Source organism: Xyrauchen texanus, chromosome 38 (assembly GCF_025860055.1).
Source record: "Xyrauchen texanus isolate HMW12.3.18 chromosome 38, RBS_HiC_50CHRs, whole genome shotgun sequence".
NCBI lineage: Eukaryota > Metazoa > Chordata > Actinopteri > Cypriniformes > Catostomidae > Xyrauchen > Xyrauchen texanus.
The window spans coordinates 11,204,227-11,223,790 of record NC_068313.1 but is presented as its reverse complement, the minus strand read 5'-3'; the positions used below and the strand labels follow the sequence as shown (position 1 = coordinate 11,223,790).

The 19,564-nt window shown below is 39.8% G+C and overlaps 1 protein-coding gene across 1 annotated transcript in view; it reads right to left on the bottom strand.

The window, feature by feature from the left end:
* LOC127631484 (cell adhesion molecule 2-like) overlaps positions 1-19,083 on the bottom strand; it is a 370,436-nt gene extending 351,353 nt beyond the window's left edge. Inside the window, exon 1 of the mRNA XM_052109617.1 lies at positions 18,767-19,083. Within this exon, the coding sequence (XP_051965577.1) occupies positions 18,767-18,827 (61 nt within the window). The 5' untranslated portion in view covers positions 18,828-19,083. The remainder of the gene's footprint in view (positions 1-18,766) is intronic.
* Between the last annotated feature and the right edge of the window lie 481 nt (positions 19,084-19,564).

Below are 19,564 nucleotides of genomic sequence, written 5' to 3'. Positions count from 1 at the left end.
AGCATATATGAAAATACACAGAAATATTAGTTCTCACTTTAAATATATCTTATAAAATGTATATGTCAAAATTTTCAAAGCTGTATGATTATTTTAGCTTTTATTTATTTATTTTATTTATTTATTTTGTATAGTGGACATGAATTGAATGTAATAGTGATTGAGAGATATACCTCAAAAGCCTGTTGTATCATATTTGATACATCTAATTTCAACATGCTTTTTCAATAAAATGATTTTAACTAAGCATAAGTTGCTTATATTCAGCAAATACACATTTTAAAATATCAGTAACATTATAATCAGTACTGTCACTTTTTACTTTATTAATATAAGCTGTCAATTATCCCAACATAACAGTAATTTTGTTTTGCGGAAGTCCGCCGCAAATTTAAATTGATCGATATAAACATTGAAACCACTGTTTTCACAAATAACCACTACATGGTGCCATAAACATGTGATACTTACATACTATAAGTTTTGCTGTCTTTTCAGCTTGAACAGAGGATGAAACAGGAGCCACTTTGTGTACCATTTTTGATACATATGGCGTTATAGGGTTAAGGAAAAAGGAAAAGAAAAAGAAAGCAGAACTAAACATGTCACTTTAGCAGAGCAGAATGTGTTCAGAAAACAACAGATTAAATATTAACCACTGCAAACTAATACATATCGTGGCCACGCTAAGCAAAGCAGTACACACAACCACCGAGTGCTACGTCTTGAGCCTGGTTTATACTTTGGAAGAAGCCAAAGTTTTTTCTCTTGGGTGGACAAATGCACCGTCAGTGAATGAATCTGTCATTCATATGCAGCGTCGTTTTAAAATTAGTTAGTTTACCATACGTTTCAATGGCACAGAAAAAAAACTGCTCAACATGATACACAGTTAATGCATTGGCCTGTGTTTGTAATATGCAAAGCCAGTGTGTTTTGTCTCTCATTGTTTTTAGTATACAAGCATTAATGCAATGCTGCTGGCAGGCAGGACACAGGAGCAGACGAAGACAATGATGAAGTGAACCCAAGTGCAGTTTATTTACAAGATGAGTGAAAACCCAAAACCATTAATCCAAACATGAAACAAAACATAATCTTGACTAAACTTGAAAATCAAACAAACATAAAGGGTCGGCTCCCGTTGCCCCAAAACATGAACAAAAACACATAAAGCATTGGATCAAGGTAGAGCCATGAGAGGCTCGAGGGGCAGAGCTGATGGGGCTGAGGACTAAGGTGAAGTAGGGGGCGGGCCTGGACCGTGGAGCAGAGGCGGGCCTGGACCGTGGAGCAGACTGTGGTTCGGCTGTGACATGGCATGGAGAAGTCTGGGGCCTGGCTGTGACATGGCATGGAGCACACTGTGGTTCGGCTGTGACGTGGCCTGGAGCTGACTCTGGCTTGGCTGTGACATGGCCTGGAGCTGACTCTGGCTTGGCTGTGACATGGCCTGGAGCTGAATCTGGCTTGGCAGGCATGGGCTCATTGGTAATGATGTGGGATGCTGGCTTGGCGGCCATGACGCAAGATTCTTTATCGGCGGAGGCCATGTCGTGGAACTCTGGCTCGGTGGCGGCCATGACGTGGAACTCTGGCTCGGCGGCGGCCATGACGTGGAACTCTGGCTCGGCGGCGGCCATGATGTGGAACACTGGCTCAGCGGCGGCCATGACGTGGAACACTGGCTCGGCGGCGGCCATGACATGGAACACTGGCTCTACGGCGGCCATGACATGGAACTCTGGCTCGTCATCCACCGCCCCCACAGTGAGAACCAGTAATCCGCTGAGTTAGGCTGAGGGAACTGCGACTGCTGGGCATCAAAGAGGAGTTTGGCTCTGTCAGTCCAAAATGGAAACAGTCCTTGATAGCAACCTCATTAAAATCCACCTGGCAGGCCAGATCGCAGAAGTCCTCCACATAATTCTCCAGGGGACGATTCCCCTGACGTAGTTGTAGGAACTGTACCGCTGGGTTCATTATGGTGGTCAAGTTTTCTGTAAGGCTGCTGGCAGGCAGGACACAGGAGCAGATGAAGACAATGATGAAGTGAACCCAAGAGCAGTTTATTTACAAAATGAGTGAAATCCAATAACCATTAATCCAAACGTGAAACAAAACATAAACTTGATTAAACTTGAAAACCAAACAAACATAAACGACTTGACTTTGCCTTGAAATAACCATGAAACGAAATTACATCAACAATACTTGACAAAGGACAATAGCAAACATGAGGCCTTAAATACATAACATGGGGGAACATAAACCAATGAACAAACAGAACTCTAAACAAGATAATTAAACAATGAAAACAAGACACATGAACATGGAGGGAAAACAGGACATCACATGACTAGGAAACAGGAACTTAACTTTTCAAAATAAAAGACATGGAAAACAGGAACCAACAGAATAAAAATGACAATCAATATCATCTTATACATTCACAATTACAGTTGGATATATGTCAGCTTGTAGCGAAGCCACAAAATGGGATTCACATGTATAAATCATGGATAAATGTGTCTGTTAGAGGTTAAAAGGATTATACTGTTTTCCCTGTTTATGTCTGTTTGCCCTTCTATGGTTCCGGTGTTTACTTACTGGTATACTTCAGTTACGTGCAATCACGTGATGGACGAAGCCATAAATGCGGAAGTAAACAGGGTCATAAAAGAATGAGGGGAGGAGATTTGACATTCACTAGTGGGATTTACTATCGATCGTTCTAAGGATTACTAATTTAACGCTTGGATATTGGTGGATAGAGAACTCTATTTGTCTCTTGGAGGCAACTAAATTCGTTGAGCGGATCGTTACAAGCTTAGTTTTTGAACGCTCGCAATGCACAAACAGTGTTGATTTATTACACTTTTGCTTACCAAGCCTAAGTATTGGCTCAATGAATGCATACAATCATCATTTAAAGTCAGTTTGAAGTCAGAATCATACATGATGATGTGATTAAAGCACTGAATCCAGCAGATACTCCAGCATATAAGGGATATTTTAACCGCTTATGACAGATATCACTTCTTTCAGCTCACAGTGAAGCTCCACTTTTAAAAACTCAAATCTCTCTCTACCCATTTGTCGTAGCCGTGCCGTATTTGTAGAGTTTGTGCTGCAAATAATGTCAAAAAGTATACTTCCACACAATCTCTGAGAGACGGGCTTCAAAGTTATCCATTGTAATGAAAGTAACCTAGGTAACAACTCCTCAGCTGGCACGTGCAATTGTAAATATAAAAAACTACACGTCCAAACCACACCTACGATTAGTTTTAACCAACCATCAACACTCTTTGACCAGCCGAATTCTCCTAGGTTAAGAATTTCAGAGATGTGCGAGAACAGGCGAAATATCACCAAATGAACACGTTGGCAGAACCTAAATGTCACTACATTTAATCATCATCTGCAGGCAATTTTCATGAGAAAGAAGTTGGAGAAGGTGAAATGTTTTGATTTGGGGAGATCGTTATATATACAAAAAAAAATTCCACTTTGTTATTTTGATTATATTTTCATTTCGTTTGAATTGTAATTTAATTGTAGAAATATTTTGGTTTAATTTTGTCGGTTTTAATAATGACTTTAGTTTAGTGGAAACTCCACCCCTAGGTAGTGGAATAAATCTGGGTGAGATTTTACAGGGTAGAAGAGGACCTCTTCGCCTCTATGAACAGCGCAATGTCTCCTCTACTTCTCGACGGCTCGCCTTGGGAGATTCCGGACAGGAGGGACCTTCTGTCTCAGGCGCAGGGGACGATATTTCATCCCTGGCCCGAATTGTGGAAACTTCATGTTTGGCCCCTGAAGGGTACCAACTGAGGGACACAGGGCTGTCACCTGAGGTTATCGAGGCCATTCTTAGTGCTAGGGCTCCCTCTACCAGAACAATCTACACCAATAAATGGGTTGTCTTCGAAAAGTGGTGCAGTTCACATGGTGCAGATCCAGTTAACTGCTAAATTGTTTCAGTTCTGGACTTTCTGCAGGAAAAACTGTCAGAAGGCGTATGCCCCGCTACTCTCAGGGTTTATGTGGCCACCATTTCGGCTTGCCACGCCTTGATGGACAGGGTGCCTTTGGGGAGGCATCCTCTACTCGCTCGCTTCATTTGTGGAGCCATGCGACTGAGGCCTCCTGTTAGGACCAGAACTCCTTCATGGGACTTAGCAGTAGTCCTGGAGGGTCTGGTTGTGACCCCCTTTGAACCTCTAGAGTCAGCGTCTGACATACTTCTGACTCTCAAGATGGTCTTTCTTATGGCGATTACCTCTCTTAAGAGGATTGGGGATCTACAGGCTCTGTCTGTTTTGCCGGCCTGTTTAGAATTTGCCCCAGGTATGGCCAAAGCTATTCTGCATCCTCATCCTGACTACCTTCATAAGGTGCCTTTTTCGACACTATGTCCTGTCACTCTGGAAGCCTTCTGCTCCCTGCCGTTTTTAACGCCGGAGCAGGAAAGTCTTCACGGACTCTGCCCATTCCATGCCCTTCAGACTTATGTCCACCACACTAGCCAGTGGCATAAGTCAGGGAAATTATTTGTCTGCTATGGGGGCCTCAACAGCGTGGCGGCCGCTACCAAGCAGACTGTCACATTGGGTGAGGGATGCTATTGCCCTGGCCAATGAGATGTTTTCTGTAAAGCTAGTATAAGGTTTTTCCAAGCTGGTCTATTGTTGTTTTATCAACTATTTTAGATAAATTCACTTCTAAAATGGCAGTTAAAAATTTAAATAAATGGTCTGCACTTATATAGCGCCTTTTTAACCTTAGCGGTATTCAAAGTGCTTTACACAGCATCTCATTCACCCTTTCACACACCAATGACGGCAGAGTTGCCATGCAAGGCTCAAGCCTGCCATTGGGAGCAACTTGGGGTTCAGTGTTTTGCCAAAGGACACATCAGCATCTAGAGTTGTGTGGGCTGGGAATTGAACCACCAACCCTGCAATTAGTGAACAACCCGCTCTACCACCTGAGCAATTCTTGGACAGAATAAGCTGCAAAGTGGACCACAATTGATGCTGATAGTCAAAAGTCTGCCCTTATGAAAATCGAGAATTGATTGATCGCAAATTCATCACTGATCATTTTCACATGTAAATGAGCTTTGCGGCAAACTTGCGGCAAATTGTCCATTGCTGCCAAAGGTTTGCCGGAGGTTCACCATTACCAGCGAAAAGCTGCAAATATCTGGCAAACATTTGTGGCGAATCAAGTGCTCATTTGCATGTGAAAAAAACAAGCAGCAAATTTTCTGCAAATTTGTGGCATGTTTGCAGATAGTTTAGATTTTTTGTAAGGGCGATACTGCTAGAGTATGGCTACACCTGAAAATGTAGGCGGCTGCCTTGCTGCCTAATCAGTTAATGGCTTAACCGACAACATTTTTAATGAATGAAATGTTTTAGGAAACTAGTCTCAGAACAGTTTAAAAAGCACCGTATTTTCATCCTACCTCTGTATACAACTACCAGTGGCAGCATTTTTCAGTTTTTTTTATGCAGCCTTTGTTTCTCTCTCATCATGTTTTTCTTCACAACTTAATTTTATTTCCACTTGCCCCCCTTTCCTAACCCTCCCCTGAACTCATCCCTCAGCTTTACCAACCATCTAAAATCTTAGCCACTTTGAGGCCATTTCAGTAAATCTAACTATGTCGATAAGGGCTTTGCCTAGTTTTCTATCTTTATGCAGCTCTCGTTCTGAGCACTGATCCATCTTTATGAGGACATGGAGTTGCAACACTTTTATCCCCTCTTACACCCTAAAACAAACCTCAGCATCCCTCGTATGCCTCCCCTCCTGACTCCATGCCACCTTCAGATGCAAATAAGTATTCAGCCCCTCTTCCCATGCCTTGCTCACTCATGGGAACCTTTTTAAAGATCAAATCAATACCTGGGCATAAACATGCATCAGCTCAAGTTTGAGCTATGCTCTCCTTGTCTTTGTAGAAAGTTGGGTTCGCTAATGTTACATCTCACTTAAGAGTGAAGAAGCCTAAGGTTCAGTCTCTGATAGGGTTGAGTGTACAGTATGATGCCATGTAAATAAAAAAGGATACATGTACGACTGTGAGTGTGCTCCATACCTGTTCATCACAGATGGTGTGTTAATTTTCAAGCAAAGTTTGCCTGGAGTTTATTAAACTTCAGGCAAAGGCATAAAAAGGACAAAGTGTTAAGAACATTTTGATTCAGACATTATTATTTCTTCTTACCCGGTCTAAAGAGTTCCATAATACCTCCAATAATACCTTCCAGAGAGAGCTATTCATTAGCATTAATTTCAATAGCAGTTGCTCTGCCTTTACCCTCTGGTCTGGATGGTCATGTTCTTTTTCCACTTTCCTTTCCTTCGTCTTGCATTGTCTCAGAACTTCAGAACATTGTCTGTTATGAAGTCTGCCAGATCCACCAACCAGATGTACTACCATACCCCTCCCCCACCCCCACCCCCACCCCCATACCCTTCTCTGATTAGATTAAATTGTCTCCTCAAATGAATTAAGGACAGAAATCAATTATTGTGCATCTTCACGCCTGTATCACAGCAATACCCACTTATCAAATAGCCCTGCCTTTGCCTGTTTAATCTTTGATTACGCATTCAATTCGAGTTGCTGTTATCTCCATCTGCCTCCATTATGTTGCCTCACCGGCATCATTGAGATGTATTTCCTTACACTTTTGATTACACTCGTCATGTATATCTCCTTTGATTGCTGTTTTGACATATTAGATGGTACATAGTCTCTCACTACAAGTTTGTGAATCAGTTCTCTTAGTGAGTGGCAGATGGAATAGTTTTCACATTTACCTTGACAGTCTGACAACTCAACATCATAACAATCTGAACGTTTTTAGTGATTAATTTGAACGCAATAAACAAGGCTCTGTGAGGAAGTTAATTCCAAATTAACACGGAACATGTACACCGACGTTTAACACCCGTTTGGGAGATCCAGTTACAAGTGGATAGGTGAGGATGGTGTCCAAAACGCTTTACGATCAGATCACATAAACCTCATTTAAAGGTAGACGAAAATGCATACAACTCCATCCTAATGCATCCCAGACAACATAAAAAGACCACATACTTACCTGTTAATTAACCATTGCACTGTGCAACATTAACAGAAATCTTTGGGTTTGGAATGACATGAGAGAAAGTAAATGATATAAGAATTTTCAATTTTAAGTTGGACATGCACACTCTTATCACTGTATACACATGCAAATCCTAACCAGATTAAATGAAAATATATTACATTTTAGGGCTGGGTATTGATATAGATTTCTTGATTCAATTAGATTGCAATTCACAATCTCGATTCGATTCGATTTCTATTCAATATCGATTCATATGGGTTTATTTGAGTTATACTGTCCCTTTAGCTGACACATAAAATAAATTCTCTCCCAGCTAATGCTGTTTATTATACAGGTTTGTTTTTAGTTTTTTTTCTCCCCAATTTGGAATGCCCAATTCCCAATGCACTCTAAGTCCTCGTGGTGGTTTAGTGACTCACCACAGTTCGGGTGGCACAGGATGAATCTCAGTTGCCTCCGCGTCTGAGACTGTCAATCTGCGCATCTTATCACGTGGCTTGTTGAGCGTGTTACTGCGGAGATGTAGCACGTGTGGAAGCTTCACGCTATTCTCCGTGGCATCCACACACAACTCACCACAGGCGACACAGAGAGTGAGAACCACACATTATAGCGACCACGAGGAGGTTACCCCATGTGACTCTACCCTCCCTAGCAACCGGGCCAATTTGGTTGCTTAGGAGACCTGGCTGGAGTCACTCAGTGGTAGTCAGAGTCAGTACTCGCTGAGCTACCCATGCCCTCCACATTTTGGCTCTTTAAAAATGAACAAATAAATATATTCAATCAATAAATAAGATATATTTCATATATTATTTTTGTTACAGATTTATTGTTAAATTGCATATTTTGTACTATTTACAGGTTTACACATTTATTTGTTGAACACGTGCTAAAACCGGTACTGTCTCTTTAACAAAAAAATGGCATTTCTGACATATGAGTCTGACCTTTAAATGAGCGCATGTTAACTTTAGCAGTGTTGCCCAACCACTGCCGCACACTAGGTCTTTCACATGACTCGCGTCAGTGCTGCAGAATGCATTGAAGTCTATGAAGTGACGCCACTTTACACCAAAGTGTTTTTCACACACGTTTTTGCTTCAAAAATAATGTCTTTGAGAGTACTAAGCAACAATACATATTTAAAAACTGTCCAAATTTGTGAAGAGACATTGAATGTCTCATCATTTTTTTAATTAAATATTACCTTATCCTTCATGAATATCAGAGACCCCAGTTAATGAACTAATTTAAATTCACCAAGACATGCTTAGACGTAAACATAAACAAGTTATTTTATTACTTTCTGCTATTAAAGCAACTGCAAGTTTTTTTCACTCTTCCAAATACACATTGTCAATGTTTATTGTGCACACCTCCTGCTTTTTTTACGTGGCAAACTGGTAAAATCACCCCTTTGTGACGCTTTCTGCAACTCTTGTCATGTGGAGGGCAAGCGGTGCTTGACGCTGGCATTGAACGGAGCGTTGACGCCTCGACTTAACTCATGTGAAATGTGCTTTACAATGATGAAAGAACATTATTGAAACTCAATATTATTACTATTATTGTGGTCTTTCTGATAAAAGTCATGCTCAGCAGTTTAAAAAGGCTACTGTAGGAAAATGATACCGTAGATCAGCTTTGTATTTATTATTCTTATACTGAAGTCAGTAGATTTGTAGCCATGCAAGTTTAAAGTATAAAGTAGAAGGTAAGGGTGTTGTTGAAACTCACTATTATTAGATTATTATTGTTGTCTTTTTGGATGAAAAATAATGCTCAGACTGAAGGAAGACTACATCTGCTTTGTTCTTTTAATGCTTAAACACTATAAAGTCTCTTGGTAGATTTCGGTCATGAACGACTCAAAATGATTCACTGATTCACTCATAGCACATAAGACGCTCATTTGTCGCCACTTGTTGACATTTTCAGAAGGGGTCACTGAACTAATCAGTTAATAAAATTGAACAAATTTGTGAAACAGAAGCGAGCCTCACCAAAATACTCTTTATTTTGCAGCTAATTCTGCACAATTCTAAACTTGAATAAACTTGAATCACTTAAATAGCTGGAATTGGTGCTTGTAGCTTATTCTTAAAAAAAATATCCCCAGAAAATGTTTTACCTTTTTCACCCCTCATGAGTTTGTATCCCTGTAATTTGTTGTGGCATTGCAAGAACAAATCTACAAATTAGAAAAGAAGCAAATTTGTTGTTTTTTCGTTCCCCATTTAGCGCTCTCGACACCTGTGACCTCACACAGTAGGTAGCTTACCTATGTGATTTTTATTTATTTATTTAATACAATTTAATAAGATTGGAAAACACTGAACTAGAGTGGACTCGTATGGCTTTACCTCATCTGTGTGATGCATGATTAGAATTAAATGTTTTTTTGTAGTTGTTTGACTGTAAAGAGCAAGAAAGGCTATTAAAAGAGACAGTATTCAATGATAAATGGGCTGCGTGGATCTCATCTTCGGACACACATTACACAGAACAACTTTTACTCTCAACATGCTGTGAAAGGATCTCGCTGCTGAACACTTCAAGACTAAACTACACAATTAATGGTGAGTGAAATGTAAACATTTACCAGTCAGTTGCCAGATATATTCACTTTAGTCGCATAGCGCAACATTTGGTTGCAAATGAGAGTGATTTCCTCTCAATGTATTAGAGCGTTGCGCATGGAGTAAAAGATCGATCTTGGGATTTAAGAATTGTTATCAAGATCGTTCAAATGAAGATCGCGATTAATCGGAAAAACAATATATTTATCCACCCCTATTTCATATTTAACTTTGTTTGTGTAAAAACAGCATGGATGGCTATTCATTTACTTCAGTGCAATGCTGCAGAAAGAGAAAGCAGGCTTGGTATTGCACGCTGAGTAAATGAGATTTATTGTGCGGTTCTCATCCGAAGGAAGTGCAAGGACATTATTTTAAGAGAAGAGAGGGGTGAGGGAAACTGCGCAAAGGTCAGGCCTGCAAACAGCAGATGAGATGAGGACTCTGCTTCATTCTCACCCAAATATTAAATTCAACACAAGAGCCAAAAGACTCCAAAACAACTCAGCGTGGCCAAAGTGCTACTTGTGTATAGTAGTCTCATAGGCACAACTGGGAAACTCAGATGTAAGTCCAGAATAACTAGTTCTCTATTCAAACATTTTATTGCCATGAAAGTAAACACTTTAAAATAAATAATCCAGTACAAAATTTGGGGGTGCACAATAATGTATCACAATTTTCATTGGAAATATGACCAAAAAACTATTTGGCGTAGTTAATCAAATTAATAATCAACATATTTTGATAACTTTTTATAAAGTGTCCAAATGCTTATAGTGTCATTTTTTTAAAGATTTACTAAAGCTGCAAATAAATATTATGAAAAATACAGAATGTAAAATATTCAGTAATGATTTAGAAGAATTGAGGAATATATAACATAACATAACATAACATAATATAGGTGGAACGACCCGCCCCTGCCCTCTCGTCATTGTCGCCCCGCCTCTGAATGCCGTCCTGCAGCCAGGCTCACGACGGGAGTGGGCAGGAGAGAGAAGAGGCGCATAATTAATAAGCCTTGTTTTAATTAAGAAGCGGGGTGGAACGAGGCACACTTAATGTGTGTTTGGTCTTGTCACCGCTGCCAAATAAACATAGAAAGTGCCTCTTCTCGGAGAGCCAGCTTCTATCTCTTTGTGTGCACACACTGGCGTCCTCACAGATCCAGGAGCAGAGCGGGGAGGGTTCTAGCGTGTTAGATGCGTGCCCCATTCATCAACATTTTATATTTATAATTATTTCAATAAATGCCTCTCCAAGGCTTGATGCCACAACCACTGTGTCTGTCTCTTACTCGCCTCGCCACAATAATATAATATAATATCCTGTCTTCAATAAGAGGATAACAATGGCAATAATGCTAATAATTTAGTTTTTTTCTAGATGTAATACAGGGGTGACTATCATGTAATAAGTGTGTGAAGCTTTCTGTAAACAACCAATTAAGCCCCTCGCTATGAAGACGACTGCATTTAGTGCACATCCTGTTTTCAAGCTGCGATTCCTTTAGCTACAGCTGCATTTATGTTACATCCCTTTTAAGAAATCCCTCTAGCTGGAGAGATAATACTTAACTCAAACAGCAGTGTTAAAAAAGAGCAGGAAAGGTTTAGAAGTCTTTGTACTCAGCAGAAGAGTTACTATATTGAGTCTCTTTCAACAACTTTCCCTTTATCTGCACTTGATATTAAACGTCAAAACTTTTAATATACACTTTATCTTTTCTGTCTGTCTTCCATCAGTGTGTCTCCAACAGAAGCTAATTATTATGTCTATTTGCCCAAAGGTAGGTGATCTTATTAATTGTCCATGTCACAGCACCATTTATCCTGTTATGAGTTATTATGGTTTCTCAAGCAAGGAATATCTGTTCTTTCATTATTAATGTCTTTCATATGCACGCTACTTTAATTGCAAGTATATCTGAATCAGCTTAGAGCAACCAACAGCCCACAGGAACAAACATGCCATCACAACATCTGTCATGTCGTGCTATAATGGCTGCAGTTAGGACTAGACAAACTGCATCACGCCGCAATCTAGGTTAGCCAGCAACATTGAGCCAATAAACAGAACTCTTGTGGAATCTACATCCAACACATTTGTATCCAGGCATGTGCAATTACATAATGTAATGAAGCAATTCACCTACCCTGAAGGCTCTACAGCAGCGTACAAGAATATCCTCTGGGCTATTATAGCGAATGTCAATTTAATCATTTCAATAAAAACATAATTTTATTCTAGCAGAGATTAAAAGGTTCAACCTACAGTTAATGAAACAGCACCAGTGCTGACCCTATACAGTACATCAGGTCAAAGGCTAAAAGCAAATCATAATTTATTTAGGAAAATAAAAGTGTGTCCTGTTTAATAGAATTATTTCAAGAACTTTGGGAAGGTGTTAGAGTTAAGGTTAATTTACATATATTTACTGGGTGAACAGGCTTCGCTTAGTATTGTAATATAGTAATGATGACGAAAGTCATCCAAGGTGTTGGTTTGGTGAGATTTCTCCTGTTCACGAACATCTCTTAAATTCTTGACACAAGATAACATGGCTGGTCGAAGAGCGCCAACGATTCTTTAAAACTATTTGTGGGTATGGTTTGGATGTGATGCTTTTTATTTATAAATGCACGTGCCAGCTGAGGAGTTGTTACCAGGGCCGGCCCGACCCAATAAACAAACTAAACGTTTGTTTAGGGCCCCGTGATTGGTTCGGGGTCCCACCCACCACCCCCATTTATAAACATTTTTGCCAATCAATTACTCTAATCAACAAAACACACAACCGTATCAATGAAATGTAGTATCTTTCATTTCATATATTTTTTCTAAATTAACTAGAATTTTCTAGAAACCTGTAGGGCCCCATACACTATTTTTGTTTAGGGCCCCCAAAACCCTAGGTCCGGCCCTGGTTGTTACCTAGGTTAATGTCATTAAAATGTATTAATTTGAACCAGACTCTTTTGAACCAGATTGTGCAAAAGTGTCCTTTTTTACATGATTTGCCACACAAACTCTACAAAGACAGCACAGCAACGACAAATGAATGGAGAGACATTTGAGTTTTTAAAAGTGGAAGGGGCCGTGACAAGTTTAATAAAGCAAAGAAGCGACACAGCACTAAAAGTAGCTGTCCACAGAGAGAAAAACCTGCATTATTGGCTTTACTTGTGGCTGAAACAGTACGTTAAACACTGTGATATCACCCTAAACAAACTCATTTTAAAACAAATCCTGCGTATTATAAACGTTTCGTTCACCTTGGGTGCTTTAGTTCATCCAGGAGAAATAAGTTTGGCTTCTTCATAAGTATAAACCAGGCTTCAGAGTCTTGATCTTGTGGTATTGGTCTTAACACATAAAGGCAGTCTTGGACTGGCTCTCAAAACTTGATTTGGGTCTTAGAGAGGTCCGGTGAGTCTGATATTGTTCTGGGTATTGGAGGGTCTGATACTGGTCTGTGTCTTGTAGAGTCTGTGTCTTAGAGGGTCTTGTACTGGTCTGGGTCTTATAGGGTCTGGTATTGGGCTTGGTCTTAGGGGCTCTGATATTTGTCTGAGTCTGGGTCTTGGATGATCTGGGGAAAAAAGGAGTATATTATCGGTCTGGGTCTTTGAGGTTCTGGTCTTGGTCTTAGGGGATCTGGTATTGGTCTTGTAGGGTATGGTATTAATGTGGGTCTTATGGGGTCTAGTATTGGTCTGGGTCTTGGAGTGTCTGGGTCTAAGGGGCCAGGTCCTGGTCCTTAAATCTGATATTGGTCTGGGCCTTTAAGGTCTGGGGTCTAGCAGGTGTGGGCCGTGCATTTTAAGTCTAGGCCTTCAGTGTGAAAATGTTGAAATGACATAGTCTATGGTAACTCAAATAACCATTCTGTACAATTGTGGTGAGAAGAATGTCATCTCAGAATGCTGTTCTGATTTTCTGGTTGGTGCTGTTTTGGTGGTACGAGGGGGACCTGCACAATATTAGGCAGGTGGTTTTAATGTTGTGGCTGATCGGTGTATACAATAGAGGAATAAGAGGGTGGTTGAAAACCTCACTAATATTAGTAATTTCATTGTTTTTTTCCCTTTTACAAGATCTAAATGAGTTTCTGATGTATTTCTAAATATAGCAATAAGGCCAAAAACACCTCTTCCTTTTTTAACACCTTAAAACACTAGCTGTCAGCCGGGCATCTACTATGCTGTTATTCGATGTCTCTTTCATTTCATGTATTCCCCCGTTCTTAGCTCTTCTCTGTGACTCATCTGTGCAGATGTAGATCTGTCAGGCAGCACAAAGCAGTGAGGTTTGGCTTCTCTCTGCACACAGCCTACTTTCCTTCACAGGATTACTGATATGCAGTGGCACACAGTGTAGCTCCATGGCCAGCACTCAGCAGCTTAGAGCCCCTTCTGCAAGGATAAGCTAACCCTCCATGGCGTGGAGAGAGCATCTTTAAGAGAGAGCATAAAGCATTCTCCCAGTCACACCTCGCACCTCAAAACGCTGTGATACGCTAATGCTACAACTCAGCTGACTGAGGATCTATCCGCACATTTAGCCAGGCCTTGGGGCGACTGAGACGCAAGATGTATCAGGGGCGTTTTGTCCCTTAGGCCCAATTTGTGTGGCACATTTACACAGATCCAGCTATGTCCCTTACAAATTTTTTTTTTTTGTATTTGAATTGCTAACCATGGTGGGAAAGAACCTGCTCTAATGGGAATTTGACTGTGGAGGAACAAGGATGTGGTCTGAAGCTCTGGTCACAGATGTTATTGAAGACCTCGAGTTTTATATAAGGGATAGTTCACCCAAAATGTTAATTCTCTCATCATTTACTCACCCTCATGCTATCCCAGATGGGTATGACTATCTTTAATATGCTGAACTCAAATGAAGATTTTTTAGAAGAATTTCTCAGCTCTTTTGGTCCATACTATGCAAGTGAATGGGTGCCAACATTTTGACGCTCCAAAAAGCAATAAAAAAGGCATAAAAAAGTAACCCATAAAACTCCAGTGTTTTTAATCCATATCTTCAGAATTTCATGATAATTGTGGGTGAGAAATAGATAAATGTTTAAGTCCTTTTTTAGTTTCTCCTCCCTGCCCAATAGGGGGAGATATGCATGAAGAATATGAATCACCAAAAACACAAGAATAATGTGAAAGTGAAAGTTAAAGTGGAGATTGACTGAGCAGGGACGGTAATTTATAGTAAAAAAATTACATAAATATTGATCTGTTTCTCACCAACACCTATCATATCACTTCTGAAGACACTGACTTAACCACTGGAGTTTTATGGATTACTTTCATGGTACATTGTATGGACCAAAAGTGTTGAGATATTAATCTAAATATCTTCATTTGAGTTCAGCAGTAGAAGGCATGAGGTTGAGTAAATGATGAGATCATTTTAATTTTTGGGTGAGCTATTCCTTTAAGACACAATTCAACAGTGTTGTGATTTTTTTCAATATTAAATTGCTTTCTCCTATTCTAGCTTTATATGCAGAAACAATTACAAGCCATTTGTAGGTTGATTTCACAGAAAAATGTATACACAGAGCATTATCATTATTGCTCTGTTTGTTTGACCTAACACAGCAATACTTAATCAACCAATGGCATTAGATTTTGATGGGACATCTATTTTTTTGACCAATAGCAGATGGGGGGAGTATTTAGGAAAGCGGTGTGACATATTTTTATTTTTTTTTTTTTTGCACTTCCATTTGGTGGTGCTAGTGGCGCAGGAATTATGTACTTCAGCTTTAAAAAGTAACAATGTGTTATAGTGTTCACTACAACAACAACAAAATGATTAATTACAATTATTTATTTTAAACTTTTGACAGCCCTAATATAAAGTATATTTATATCAATTAACATTTTCTGTTCTGTACGTTTCATAAAGCAAAAGACCTAGTGGGTAATTCTTGCTCCAAATAAATACGTTTTTTTTTTTTTTTTTAATGCACAAAAAGCACATCTTCAGAAGTGTTACGATAGGTGTGGGTGAGAAACAGATCAATATTTAAGACCTTTTTTGCTCCCTGCCCAGTAGAGGGCGATATTTATGAAAAATGTGAATCAACAAATACACAAGAAGAAGAATGTGAAAGTGAAAGATGACTTAAGCACACATAGCTCTAAGATTATTTATCTTTACTAACCTCTAGTGGTCTGTTCCTTTGGTTTTTGTAATAAGACAACAAACATAAACGATTGTCAAAAAGTCTCACTACAACATGACTGACAGTGGTTCAGTCAATGGTCTCAAGTTTATCCACCACTTCTTATCAAGTCCAGGCTATTTTTCAGTCAGATTACTACATCAGTGAGTAACTGTAAAAATATTGATCTAATAGCACTGGCTATTTTTCAATGCGGGCACTAAGACCATATCAGACAACACATTGTCAATGGTACTCCGAATAAGGGATGAAGATCATGCTGCTGGAAAAAATATATAAAAATGGCAGGTTTTCCAACACAAAACCGCATTTTCTTGTGATGTGAATTATTAAAATACATTTCAGAGTTTCCTTTTTGGGTGTGCCCCCATGTAAGCAGGTAGAAGCTTCTGGCAAAGCATATAACATGCAGTAGTGATGTCCACAAGCCAGGCAAGCAACCTATATAATTACCACTTGATGTGTAAGCAAGAAAAACCTACTACATAATTACAGTATCTTACATAGCAGCCTGTTGAAATTAAGAGACTGCACTGCATCTCTGTTCTCTTAACAATCATGTTTGCTTGGAATTCACTATTTATGTCCAAACCAAACATCGATCATTGTTCAAGTTAGTTCTCACATAGTTACCTGTGGCCTGACATAACCTGTGTTATTTACTTGTGCTTCAAACATTCCTATATCTGCAGCAACCCAAAATATGTTTCGTTATAACTGTTAATAGGCAGGTTATCCTCATTAATAGGCCTATTTATATGTGGATGAGTGGTGGATTTTAAACGATTGTTATATTTCAGTTTTTCACTAATGTTTTTCTGGGTTAAAGTTTATGTAGAATTTGTATTTTCCAAATTAATGTATTTGCTTTATTTACTGTGTACAAGGACTCTGAGGTCACAAATAAATCGCTGCGTTTCACACTTGATGTCTATTTTTTAACCATATATTGTGTGTGTGTGTGTGTGTGTGTGTGTGTGTGTACAGTAGCATAGCCGACAGACAGACAGACAGACAGACAGACAGACAGACAGACAGACAGCTAGATAGATAGATAGATAGATAGATAGATAGATAGATAGATAGATAGATAGATAGATAGATAGATAGATAGATAGATAGATAGATAGATAGATAGATAGATAGATCTGACAGACAGACAGAGAGAGCCTGGTTGTTATAAATGTAACATTCCCAGATAGCACAGATACTCAGAGATGTCTATTTAAGAGTTTCACCTGGAAAGCATCACAATCTAATTACATCTTAAAAGCATCTGCTGAATGACTTATTAACACCCAAGTCATAGGCCTACTTGTTGGGATAGGAGATGAGCAAACAACCTAATAAAATATGTCTTCCAGATGTAAGCATACACATCAATAGCCGCCTGGGTGATGTACGTGCTCTATCAGGGTTGGCATTCTGTACTTGTATTTTCATCGTATCCGACTCAAATATTTACAACATTTAATGAACACGGAAAAGACTGCTGGCATGTCAATGTTATTTGAGGCAAAATTGCAAAGCTTTAGGCTAATTTCTGAAAAGATGTGCAAAACCATAATGTGTTATTATGATCTCTGCTCTCCCCTACACAATACTGACATGTATTGACTCGTTATGCACCAAGCAGTCGTAGATATATGGACAGAGAGTAGTAGCTCCTCTGAGTCAATAAAGTCTAGAACCAGTGAGTCATTCTCTTGCAGGGCCAATGTTTAAAACACGTTGAACTGCGCAAGTTATTATTTCCATGATTTACGCATGCATCATTTATCGAGCTGGTTGAAAAAGAAAATACAAAGGTGTTTATTAGTCTCAATTGGGGAGCGACAGAAGTGTTGACAGTGCGCCTTGAGGTGATTTGACCCGTGGGGTGCGGCGGAGCGCTTTCCCCTTGCGGGATGCTGAGAGAGTTAAGTGGGACAGCAGCGCGCACTCACTGACTGCATCGCTCCCTCACGCGCTCCTGTCTGTTCGGAATCACTCTCGCTTTTTAACTTATTCTGTATTTTGCTCTTTACATTTATTACGGTGTGATTTCCCATAGACTTCACATTTGTTACACTGTAAATAAATAGACGGGCTGTAGCCTATGATATTACAGATGCACACTGTCCTGGAGTGATGGTGCTCACTGCGCGCGTCTCGGAGAGAAATTCTAATGCTACGACGACCCCAAGATGTAGGATCTTGCAAATACCCGAGTACGAGCGCTTTTCTAACACGCTTATGTCTGACATAAACCAATGTTTTCTTATGAATACAGTCACACAACACTTTGGAGCATGCATACGACATTAATCATCCATAACTAGTCAAGTTCAACTTGTTTGCATGCCCACAAAATAAAAGGCACATCAAATCACACGCTGAGTGCAGAGCAAAACTGTGCGCAACTGTGATGCGAATAATGATATTGCAGATATATATAGTAATATATCACTGTCTCGTGAACCATACGAATCAAGATGAAATTGTGAACATGTACACGCAGGATCACCCTGTTTCCAAAGTTCATTATTTGATTTAACAATAATTTAATTAATTAGCGGTTCCTCAACTACAAACAACTTCCCACGCACCTCACACATGATCACACATGTAGAAGAATGCGCGTTCTCATTTCAAGTCACTGAACTGCAAAATGCATTGTCATCATCATACCAGAAAACAAACATGTGACCTATTCAAAAACATGAGCTTATACCTGATGCAAGGTCTTATGACAAAGTGTGTTTAAATCACATTGGTATGCTTGTTCTCCAAATTATGCCAACTCCCACCACCACGCCCAGGGTGTATCGCACAGTGGACATACGTCTCAGAGCTCTTACCTTTGATGACAATCCCACAGAAGGTGTAGAGCACAACGAGCAAGTGCTGTTGGAGCATCATATTCTTGTGGTGATGCTTGCGTCCGTGATCTCCTTACACTGATGCTGATGCTGGCGTATCCAGGTGGATGGTGCGCTCTCAGTCGGGCTCGGATCGCATGGATGGACTCCGCAGGATATGGAGCAAAGCCGAATCTCCTCTCCCGATCCGGAGGATCTGTTGTATGCGGCGGTTACAGTACTAGGGCTGAGGAGAGATGCTGCCTGCACTGACAGTACTGAGAAAGTGCCACTTCAGCCGCTGCCCGAGTCTCTGCCTCTCGAGAACGCCGCAGCAGACGCGGGTCCCGCCCACTCCGGATTGACACATGGAGACGCATTAGCAATAGTAAAGACCCTTAAAATACATCATCTCCTACTATACGAAATTGAATAGCACTTCAGTTTATGTTTGAGCAGACCTAAAACTTTCTGGAGCACTGCTACTGTAGCAATTGGGATTTTAGATCAAACTTTATCGCATATTTCATAGTTCATATTACACACAATTATCTACTTATTTAAGCTATTACAGTAAAAAAAAAAAAGTATAAATCACAAGCAACTCTGAATTACTGAATAACTGCATGTAAACTACATGCAGTTCATTAGAATTACTGAGTAATTCCAACATAATTACTTTGGAACATAAATACTATTAGGGGAAAATGGGGCTAGTTGCCACAATGTAACTAAGATTTTGAGTCAAAAGTCCAATTGTGCAAATGTACAGTATGCTGTCATGCTATGTTGGTTTCA